At 38.0% G+C, this 12,117-nt stretch overlaps 1 protein-coding gene across 2 annotated transcripts in view; it reads left to right on the forward strand.

Annotated features, from left to right (window-relative positions):
• SCLT1 (sodium channel and clathrin linker 1) overlaps window positions 1-12,117 on the forward strand; it is a 225,907-nt gene that overhangs the window by 110,025 nt on the left and 103,765 nt on the right. For both annotated transcript variants that reach the window (XM_061384197.1, XM_061384198.1), the window contains exon 10: window positions 8,781-8,871. In XM_061384197.1, the coding sequence (XP_061240181.1) occupies window positions 8,781-8,871 (91 nt within the window). The remainder of the gene's footprint in view (window positions 1-8,780; window positions 8,872-12,117) is intronic.

Here is a 12,117-nt window from a genome sequence, read left to right on the forward strand (position 1 = left end):
ATATAACACTCAGTGGATTTCATTGCAGTTGGAACAAATTCCAAAATTCTTTCCTTGCCCAGAGGCATTTATATTATCTGATGTCTCTGCCTTCCTCTCTATCTTCATCTTACACTTTTCTCTCTATGATGCATCCCAGTTAATTGTTCTTTATTAAGTACCTTTCTCATACGCTTTGCATTTATTATTAATTCTCGATGCCTGTAATTTCTTCACCTTGTGTGCGTGCATGTGTGCTCCGTCATGTCTGATTCCTTGCAACCCCGTGGACTGTAGCCCACTAGGCTCCTCTGGCCATAGGATTTTCCAGACAGGAATCCTGGAGTGGGTTGCCATTTCCTTCTCCAACTTTCACCTTAGATTTTCTTAAATCAGCCCCATTGTCTTGCTTAGCTCAAATATTCCTTCTTTATAGATAGGTTGTCACTGATGATCCAAGTCTCTCTCCCATTGTTATATATCATTTGCTTCATGGCATTATCACATTCTGAAATTATCTCATTTATTTGTTTACATATTTGTTGTCTGTCTCCCCCTAAAGCAATATAAACTGTATGAGGCTTTTTCTCCCTTGTTTGCCACTGCATCAGCAGTGCTGACAACTTAGTGTAGTTCCGGTGAAAATGAAAGTCGCTCAGTCATGTCCGACTCTTTGTGACTCATGTACTATACAGTGATTCTCTAGGCCAGAATACTGGAGTGGGTAGCCTTTCACTTCTCCAGGGGATCTTCCCAGCCCAGGGATGGAACCCAGGTCTCCCACATTATAGGTGGATTCTTTACCAGCTGAGCCACAGGGAAAGCCCAAGAACACTGGAGTAGGTAGCCTGTCCCTTCACCAGAGAATCTTCCTCACCCAGGAATCGAAGCGGGGTCTCCTACATTACAGGTGGATTCTTTACCAACTGAGCTATCAGGGAGTAGTTTGGGTTGGTGCTCAATAAAAATAAGCATAGGAATCCTGAAATGGCTAAAAATAAACAAAAGCTGAATGAGCCACAAACATGTGAAACTCAACATGTCCAGATTATATTCATAGTGCAAGGCGTATTATAAACATTCAATAAATATTTGTTCAAAGAGTGAATGGATAGAATCCCTTAAATTCTGTCTCTGTAAAATCTATGCCATCTCTCCCAGTGGAACTGCTTGCTTATCGTTACCATCACTCATGTAGACATTCCCTGCCTTTTATTCAAATTCCTGAAGTGTAGCTCTGATCTCATTATATTTGAGTAGCTCTCCATTGCCCTTAAATTAATACAGATTGCCTAACTTGTCAATTAAGGTCATTTACGTTGTAGCCCCTGTTGCCTTTTTCAGTCTTCCTTCCCTTCTTCCCTAAATAAGCTCTACACCTGCCTACCTTTATGCTTGAACTTATTTGTTCCTTCCTGAAGCTCTTTTTAGATTTACTCTTGTGAGTAAATTTACTCTTGTGAGATCTCTGCTTGTGAGATTTACTGTTTGGCCTCTGCCAATTCTTACTTTCAATACCTCCCACATGGAAAAAGCAAGAGAGTTCCAGAAAAACATCTATTTCTGCTTTATTGACTATGCCAAAGCCTTTGACTGTGTGGATCACAATCAACTGTGGAAAATTCTGAAAGAGATGGGAATACCAGACCACCTGACCTGCCTCTTGAGAAATTTGTATGCAGGTCAGGAAGCAACAGTTAGAACTGGACATGGAACAACAGACTGGTTCCAAATGGGAAAAGGAGTAAGTCAAGGCTGTATATTGTCACCCTGCTTATTTAACTTACATGCAGAGTATATCATGAGAAATGCTGGGCTGGAAGAAGCACAAGCTGGAATCAAGATTGCCGGGAGAAATATCAATAACCTCAGATACGCAGATGACACCACCCTTACAGCAGAAAGTGAAGAGGAACTCAAAAGCCTCTTGATGAAAGTGAAAGTGGAGAGTGAAAAAGTTGGCTTAAAGCTCGACATTCAGAAAACGAAGATCATGGCATCCGGTCCCATCACTTCATGGGAAATAGATGGGGAAACAGTGTCAGACTTTATTTTTCTGGGCTCCAAAATCACTGCAGATGGTGACTGCAGCCATGAAATTAAAAGACGCTTAGTCCTTGGAAGGACAGTTATGACCAACCTAGATAGCATATTCAAAAGCAGAGACATTACTTTGCCAACAAATTCGTCTAGTCAAGGCTACGGTTTTTCCTGTGGTCATGTATGGATGTGAGAGTTGGACTGTGACGAAGGCTGAGTGCCGAAGACTTGATGCTTTTGAACTGTGGTGTTGGAGAAGACTCTTGAGAGTCCCTTGGACTGCAAGGAGATCCAACCAGTCCATTCTGAAGGAGATCAGCCCTGGGATTTCTTTGGAAGGAATGATGCTAAAGCTGAAACTCCAGTACTTTGGCCACCTCATGCGAAGAGTTGACTCATTGGAAAAGACTCTGATGCTGGGAGGGATTGGGGATAGGAGGAGAAGGGGACGACAGAGGATGAGATGGCTGGATGGCATCACTGACTCGATGGACGTGAGTCTGAGTGAACTCCGGGAGTTGGTGATGGACAGGGAGGCCTGGTGTGCTGTGATTCATGGGGTCGCAAAGAGTCGGACACGACTGAGCGACTGAACTGAACTGAAACTAAATGCAAATGTACTACCTACTCTGAATCATAATACTTCAGTCTTTTGTGATGCTTAAAGTGTGCTTTGTGGCCCTCCTAAAGATTACTGTATCTAACCTATCTTTGTGTGTTTTGTATTACCTTAAAGAACACCTTCTGTGTTCTAGATGTCACAGGTACTTGATAAACATTTTTTGAGTATGCCCATTGCATAAGCCTGGTTAATAATAGAAAGTGAATTAATATGTTATACACTTTGTCAGTGGTACTCAAAGTATAACCCTTAAACTGTATTTGAAATAATTGTTTACAGTTTCTTTGTAATGGTAAACATACTGATTGTGCAGTTATTCAGTAAAATCTAAGGCCATAGCTGTGTATCAGAATTATCTGTAGAGATTATGAAAAACAGAGATGAGCAAGTACCACTCTGACATTCTGAATGAATAAGACTCAGAGGCTGTATGTAATGTAGTTACAGAGTGCTTGCTTTCGTACGAAGAAAGTATGGAGAACTACTACTGAAAAGTAAAAGTGTTCGTCACTCAGTCGTGTCTCACTGGTTTGATGGAAAATTACATTTCAACATAGAAATCGGGACTTTGAACTACTTTGAATTATATATAATTTTGAATTATGTAAAAAATTATGTACAAATGAACTGTTTTCAAGACTGAGTAGCCTCTGTTTTAAGGTTTTGATAACTCAGTCCACAGATTATTAATATCTGTTGCTTTCTTTGTAGTCTTCTGTCCTTTGAAAGCTTTTAATCATTAGACTGCTACTAAAGATTAAAAGGAGAGAAAAGTTAAACTTTTTCCAGTTTTGCTACTTGTAGTCAGTTTTCTAAAATCAGAAGTGATCTTAGAAATTCAGAACTTTGTCTAAAATTGGGGATTTTCTAATTTTTAAGCATAAGTGATTGGCTTTATTTTACAGATAATTGCAGATGAACTTGCTAAAGTAATGCATTTTTTTCTTTTTCCTCAGAATGTTATCACTTCTCATTGTGTGAAACAAATACTGTACACATTTCTATAATTCTCTTGACATGAGCCTGAAAAAGACAGATAAAAACTCTTCTTAAAATGGATTTAAATCTTAAAGATATTTATAATTAAAACATTTAATTTCTGTCCAAGTTAATGCTATAATTTAAGTGTATACTTATATAAACTACATTGAGGTAAATCATATGTTTTATATTTGGTTATACTTTGCTTAACAGAGCAAAGCTTTGCTTTTTAAAGATCAAACTTCTTTAATGAGTGATGAAAATCATATTAAAGAAAAATCTCAGAAATTTTAAATTGCTTGACAAAGAAGCATACCTAAAAGTAATGTGCTTTTAAAAATATTCCTTTTAGCAAAAATAAAATGTAACTATTTTATTTATCAGTTTTTTTAAAAATGAAAACTTGTTTTGACCTTTATAAAAGGATGTACAAGCTTCCCTTGTGGCTCAAACAGTAAAGAATCTGCCTGCAGTGCGGGAGACCTGAGTTCGATTCCAGGGTGGGGAAGATCCCCTGGAGAACGAGATTGCTACCCACTCCAGTATTCTTGCCTGGAGAATTCCATAAACAGAGGAGCCTGGCAGGCTACAGTCCATGGGGTCGCAATGAGTCAGACACAACTGAGTAGCACTTTCACTTTTCTTTGTGTATCTAAAACATTTAAATGTAAAATAGTATAACTAGTTATTAAAGCTCCTTCATAAAATAAAATTAGAATTATTTTTGTTGAAACTAAAGATTTCACAAGTTTGAATATTTGAAGTGACTCCTAAGACTCCACAGAGCTTAGGCACATAAGCTTCTATTTAAAAGCTAAGGATATTGTGCGATAATAAGTAAAAGAGCACAGGGGAAGCTTAGGAGGCCCAAGTGACATCCAGGCCCAAATGCTGTATGGTCTTTCTGCACACAGAGGTATGCTTTGTCTCCAGGTTGACCCACCAAGATGTTATACAGTGAATCTTGGCTTCAGGAAAACTCAGAGGAGTTTTAGGTTTGTGTTGTTTTGTTGTTTTTTTTTTTTCCTTTGCCCCTCTGATCACGTAGTCCAGTCCGGCTGCCTAACCAGTTATACCAGGTGAAAGCCATCAGTGAACAGATCGTGTTTGACGGTTACCAGAGGAGATTCAGACTTTAAGCAGCACACCATAAATCCCACTTTTCACTTTTTGGCCCAGAGGCAAAGCCAGACATTCAGGCATCCCTCAAGCTTTTGCAAACCAGCTATAAATTAATGCAATACCACACCATTCCTGACAACTCAAAATCTAAAAAGAGGCAAGATTATGATGATAGCTTACATTTGTATAAACTTCTAAAACTCCAGTACTTTGGCCACTGGTTGCAAAGAACTGACTCATTGGAAAAGACCCTGATGCTGGGAAAGATTGAAGGCAGGAAGGGAGGGGGATTACAGAGGATGATGGTGGGATGGTATCACGGACTCAATGAATATGAATTTGAGCAAGCTCTGGGAGTTGGTGATGGACAGGGAAGCCTGGCGTGCTGCAGTCCATGGGGTCACAAAGAGTCGGACATGACTAAGCGACTGCACTGTACTGACAGTAAAGTTTATAAAGTACTTTAATAGGCCTTGCCTTATTTGAACTTTATGATATTTCTGTGAGTTATGCAGGAAAATTGTTTTTATCTTTATTTTACGGCCTCAGTTCTGAACCTTAGAGAAGTCGTTGGCTCAGTTTTCACAGTCTCCTGTGCTGAGAGTCAAGTGTAAAGGATAGATCTTATGACTTTAGTTCTAGAATATTTTTCAGTATTTCATGTCAGAAGTAGATATAAAGAGCTATCTATTTCATTTCTGTCTTGTAGAACAGTGTAGGAATAGATAAGTATATATAACTTATTGTATATTTTCCTCAAAAAGCATAATAGCTGTTTGTATGTTTTAGGGAATATAACTTAAGAGATTCTGTTTCAAATGAAAGGCTCTGTTTCAAATAAGATACATTTTGAAGAATTGCTCACAAAATTATTCTTTTAGGATTTCCACACATGAATAAAAAATTGGACCTTCAAGATCTGAGTAAAATATCAAGACAGACTGGTACCTGTGACCCTCTGTCTCCTTTCCTTTTGTGCCCTCTTTGATTTATTTATGATCCATTTACTTGTCTGCCACATGCCAGGCAGTGTGCTATCCATGAGGATTTTAAAACTAATAAAATATGACCCTTGCTTCTAATGATCTTACATTCCATATTTTTTCCCATAAACTCACAGTTCCATGAGAGGAGTATCTGTTAACAGTGTGTAAAGTATTATGAATTATAAGAGCTGACATTCTAGAGACTTTTGCCTAGAAGTTAGAGAAGACTTGAAATGAGGAGACTTTTGAGCTAAGTCTTGAAAGTTGTTAAGGAATTTATCAGTAAAAGCAAAAGAAGTCTACTCAAGTCAAATGTGGAAAAATAGACAAGGCTGTGTTAAAAGAAACATGGAGTTAGTAGTCTGTTATACTAGGAACATAAATCACATGAGAGGAACTAACAAGAGATGAGACTCTTTTGAGGCCAGATGGTGACTAACTATAAGCCATGCTGAGGAGTATTGATTATATGCCCAAAGAAGTGAGGAATCCAGAAATCATTATTATACAAGAATTTTTATCATCAGATAACTTTGGGGGGGGGGTGGTGTGGGGTAGGTAGGATTCATTAAAGAGGAGACCAGAAGTCAGGAGATCAGTTTGTAATCTATTGGGATAGTCCTGAGAAATAATGATGAGGCCAGTGATTGGGCCATGGAAGTAGAAATGGAATACACAGCTGAGATGCCAGTTAGAAGTAGAATCAGTAGGCAGATTAGAAATCAGGAAACCATCTAGTACAGAGTCTTGGTTTTGGAAAATTATCTAATCCACCTCGCCGTTGTGGGACATGAGACTGCTGAGAAACTCTTGTGGTCAAGTGAACTGAAGTAAGCTACAGCATTGATTGCTCACAGAATTGGGTTCCTGACTCGCAGGTACTCCATATTGCACCTCATTCCCACTGTATCTCTAACACATTTTTTTTTTTCTTTAATCATGCTCTGACCTTCCATTTGTTTATACTTTACAGTGCACTTTAATGTACATTACCTATTTTGACCTGTTCACCAATCTCATGGCATAGGTAGAATAAGCATTATTATCCGTCTTCTGAGGGCAAGAAAGCCAAATCAGAGTGGGTGCTATGCTTGTTCAGAGGTTACTCAATTTTATCATTACTATATAAAATCTTACTCCTGAAGTTTTCCTTTTTAAAATATATAGACTTTTATAACTGGTAGATTTGTTGATTGATTCATATAGTAGATGCTCTCCTGACATCGTCTCTTAGTTCACATTTTACGTGCATTAGTGTAAGGTGGTCTTGAAGTTGTTTTTGTTTTGTTATTTGGTGAATGTTTGTGTAGAAAAAATTTATTTTATGGCTAATGAAGTCAGATTTTTATAAACTGCTGCTGGTGCTAAGTCACTTCAGTCGTGTCCGACTCTGTGCGACCCCATATACGGCAGCCCACCAGGCTCCCCTGTCCCTGGGATTCTCCAGACAAGAACACTGGAGTGGGTTGCCATTTCCTTCTCCAATGCATGAAAGTGAAAAGTGAAAGTGAAGTCGCTCAGTCGCGTCCGACTCTTACCGACCCCATAGACTGCAGCCTACCAGGCTCCTCCATCCATGGGATTTTCCAGGCAAGAGTACTGGAGTGGGGTGCCATTGCCTTCTCCGTTTTATAAACTGGGTTCATTTAAAACAAAGCTTATTCATAAGTGCTTAATCTTATGAAACATTATTGGTACCATTTTTCAGTAACAGTATATCACAGAGCCAACTCACTGCAAAAGACCTTAATGCTGGAAAAAATTGGGAGCACCAGAAGGGGATGACAGAGGATGAGATGGTTGGACACCATTACTGACTCAATGGACGTGAGTTTGAGCAAACTCAGAGATAGTGATGGACAAGGAAGCCTGGCATGCTGCAGTCTATGGGGTTGCAAAGAGTTGGACTCGACTTAGCAACTGAATAACAACAAATATCTTAGAGGACTCTTTACCTATTTCATTACTTATTTTTGAATCCGTAGGCAGGTTGGCAAACCTGTCAGCATACTGGCTTGACTTCAGTTTGATATAAAAATAGGACTTATTCACAGTTATTGTTAAGTGAGACAATATCCACAGAACATTTAAGGCAGATCCTGGAACCTAATAACTACCTGAAACATTTTAGGTATTATTAGATTTTTATTTCCTGTTGTTTTATGCTAATTAATTATGTAATTATAGATATTGTTAAAGTCAAAAGTAATGAATTAACGTTTATTGTGAGTTTTGCATAAAATAATTTCTTTGGATTCAATAGCACTGGTATGCTTTGTATTTATAATACATACATAAAATATAATTAAGAAATAAATATCGGCAGTTCCTACACTAAAATACCTTCCTTCCTAAAAATGTATGTTTTCCCCCATAATCCACATGTTCTGTGTTTCCACTTAGTGTTTAATTTTAAAATCTTTTTTTGTTTTGTTTTAGTAGTAGTATTCTAAAATCTTTTTTTGTGGGGAGTCAAGAAGATATTAAAACTAATTTGATTCTGCTAAAACATTCAGAAACTTGTCCTTTTTGTCCTTTGTAAAGAAAGTAATATTAGACTATCTTGAGACATGTTTCAGTCCATTATATTAAGAGGTTGTTCTACTTCTAGTGTGTAAGGAATGATCAAGGTGTTGAAACTTGGGTTCATTTTCATAGAAAGGCCAATAAGCAATATTTCTCTTTGTTCAGGAAATTATAGACATAGCTGTAATCTACATAATGCACTGACATTCTTATAATTTATCAAGATGATAAAGTTCTTCGTGAAATCTGTTGAATTATTTGAGTATAAAACGTAATTTACCCGATTAAAGTATTAATGACTTCCACTTTGAACTCATCCTTTCAGCTCTATTTTTTCTTCACTCTCTTCCACATAGAGAGGTCTTTCAATACGAATAAAAGAATCTTTCAACATTTGTCTCTTAGATTTATTTTTAGATGTATTGTGGTTAGTACTGATTTTACCAAATTTAGGTTTCTTTTCTAATTTAAAAAATTTTTATCGTCTATGAAAACAGTATTTGTTAATTTACTTTGTATTTTAGGCAAGCCAAGTTAGATCTGAGAGTTGCAGCAGCAAAAGTGGAAGAGTTAACTAAAGTGACTGAAGACCTTCAAGGACAGATGCAGAAGAAGGTATGTTTCTTTTTCTAAGACAACTTGGTATGATGCCTGTAGCTTTGTTTTCTGTGTATTTTATTGTTGATCTGTTTTGGATTAGGTGTTAAAGAGGATTGCTGGAAAATGAATTAATCATGTTATTGTCCTCTGAATATGAAATTAGGAAACTGTTATAACACTGGAAATAACTTTTTATTCCTATTCACTATACCTTGTTAATAAACATGATATCATAATCATCCCTTAACACATTGTTGCTGAAGTGCATGTTAATGTAAGATCCAGTTTAGGTTAACTGGTTAGATGTAGATGGAAAAGAGGTATTTAATACTACCTTTTGTTTAATACCACATTTTGTGTTATTTATTGGCATAAAAGACTGGTTCTTTTTATGTGTAATAGAGAAGTTTTACAGAGAGAAGATTTTAATAGAGAAGGTGTCATGGAGAGGTCAGGTGAGAGTTGGACTGTGAAGAAGACTGAGCGCCAAAGAATTGATGCTTTTGAACTGTGGTGTTGAGAAGACTCTTAGAGTCCCTTGGACTGCAAGGAGATCCAACCAGTCCATTCTGAAGGAGATCAGCCCTGGGATTTCTTTGGAAGGAATGATGCTAAAGCTGAAACTCCAGTACTTTGGCCACCTCATGCGAAGAGTTGACTCATTGGAAAAGACTCTGATGCTGGGAGGGATTGGGGGCAGGAGGAAAAGAGGACGACACAGGATGAGATGGCTGGATGGTATCACTGACTCGATGGACGTGAGTCTGGTTGAGCTGTGGGAGTTGGTGATGGACAGGGAGGCCTGGCATGCTGCGATTCATGGGGTCGCAAAGAGTCAGACACGACTGAGCAACTGAACTGAATAATTAAAACTCTAACTCTGGTGCTTGTTAGCTATGTAACTTCTCTAAGCCTTATTTCCTAATATGTGAAAGTTGGTTATAGATTTCCATTAACAGTAGATTTGTGAAAAGCTTATGCAAACCTTCTCATAGATAATAGTTATAAAAATTGGGTTTTTTGAAACACTGCAGCACTCCCAAAAACAGTCACCAAAAGAGATAAGAATCATGAGTTTTTAACTTTCTGGCCTCAGAGTTCTCCTTAATCCCTGCAGCTATGGCTTCAGCAAGCGAAAGCTTTATAGGCTCCTATAGTAGTGCTCGTGGAGAAGAAAATGGCAACCCACTCCAATATTCTTGCCTGGAGAATCCCATGGACAGAGGAGCCTGGCGGGCTACAGTCCATGGGGTCACAAAGAGTTGGAAACGACTGAGAGACTAACACTATAATAGTGCTCAAGATCAAAGTTTAGGGCTAGAAAAGAAGTTGAAGGTAAAGAAGAAATACTGGCAGCAAGAGAACACCACACACACACACACAATTGAGATTCAAATCCTTAATGTAAACGCTGACCAAATCTGTGGCTGATGGTCAAGTTATGCGTGTGGGAGTTGGGAGAGGGTCCCAGGAAACCCAGTGAAAAAGTAGGCAGAGACCTGAGAGAGGCATCTACTCTTGAAAGATATAGCCATATGAAACTAGATGTTTAGGTTTGCTGCTTTTTATACCTGAGTTCATTCCCACGATGTGTGCAGCTTGAGCAGCTGAATGCTGAAGCACTCATATTTGAAGTATCAGTGGGCAGAGCCCAAAGCCAGCAGAGCAGCTGGAAATTACCAGGGAATCTGTAAGAGCGATGAATCCACAAAGAGGATGAGCCCTCCCTCTGCTCAAAAATTGATTGATCCTCAAATTATGCAGGCACAGCTAGTTCCCAGGGAGCCCAGCTAGAAAAGCAACAGTGGGAAAAAAAAAAAAAAATAATGAAATCACAGATGGCAGCTGCTGCACACTGTAGGGGAACCACCTCAGAGTGTGAATCTAGGTAAGGTAATTGCCTAAACTGAACAATAGTTAATAATCCTTGAAAGAACAAAATAGAATCTAGAGAAACTGTGATGGATTATCTTTATTATCCAGTTTTCAATCAAAACTTACTAGATACTAAAGTATAATTGGTAGGGGGAGAGGGAAGAAGAAGAAGTTGATAGAAACATCACTTTTCACTGAGTTTGGGTTTGGCTTTTGGATTTAGCAAGCAAAGGCTTCAAATAAGCTGTTATAATATGTTCAAATAGTTAAAGAAAATATTTTTAAATTAGAGTAAAATAAGATTTCAGTGGGAAAAATAGATAAAGAGTTTTTAATTGAGAACTACAAAATAATTTTAAAAATAGAAATTCTAGATTTTAAAAGTACAGCAACCCAAATAAAGATTTTATTAGATGGGCTCAAAATTGATGCTTTTGAACTGTGATGCTGGAGAAAACTCGTGAGAATCCCTTGGACAGCAATGAGATGAAACCAGTTAATCCTGAATGTTCATTGGAAGGACTAATGCTGAAGCTGAAGCTCCAATACTTTGGCTATCTGACACGAAGAGCCAACTCATTGGAAAAGACCCTGATTCTGGGAAAGATTGAGTGCAAGAGTAGAAGGGGATGACAGAGGATGAGATGGTTGGATGGCATCATCAACTCAGTGGACATGAGTTTGAGCAAACTCCAGGAGATAGTAAAAGACAGGGAAGCCTGGCAAGCTACAGTCCGTGGGGTCAGAGAGTCAGACACGACTGAGTGACCAAACAACAACAATAAAAATTAGAACAAGCAGAAGAAATAATCAATGAACTTTAAGATAGATGAGTAGAAATGTTCCTGTTCAAAGAACAGAGTTTAAAAGATGGAAGAAAAATGAACAGGACCTCAGATCTGTGGGACATGAAGTAAGCCAAGAGAAGTGTAATTGGAGTTGCCGAAGTAGGGGGCAGAAAAGCTGTTTAAAGAAATATCTGAAAACTTCCAAAATTTGGTAGAAAATATTGGCAGATTCAAGAATCTCAGTGAACCCTTAGTAAGATAAACACTAAGAAAATCACTTTAAACACATCAGGACAAAACTGACAGCCAGTTAGAAAACTTGAAAGCAGCAACAGAAAAATGAAATGAACAGAGATAGGCGGACCTGTCATCAAGAAACTGTGAAAGCAAAAAACACTGGAGTGGTACACTTGAAGTACTGAAGGAAAAAAGTGCTCGTTAAGAATTCTGTGTCCAGTAGAACTGTACTTCAAAGCTGAGGGCAAAACAAAGGCAATAGAAGAACACACCAAAAGATAGGAAAGGATGAACAGGAAATTTTTATAAAGGTGGTACAAATAAAACCTATTAATTTTGATGCCTCACTATTTCAAGAATC

This window comes from Bos javanicus, chromosome 17 (genome assembly GCF_032452875.1).
Source record: "Bos javanicus breed banteng chromosome 17, ARS-OSU_banteng_1.0, whole genome shotgun sequence".
NCBI classification, from domain to species: domain Eukaryota; kingdom Metazoa; phylum Chordata; class Mammalia; order Artiodactyla; family Bovidae; genus Bos; species Bos javanicus.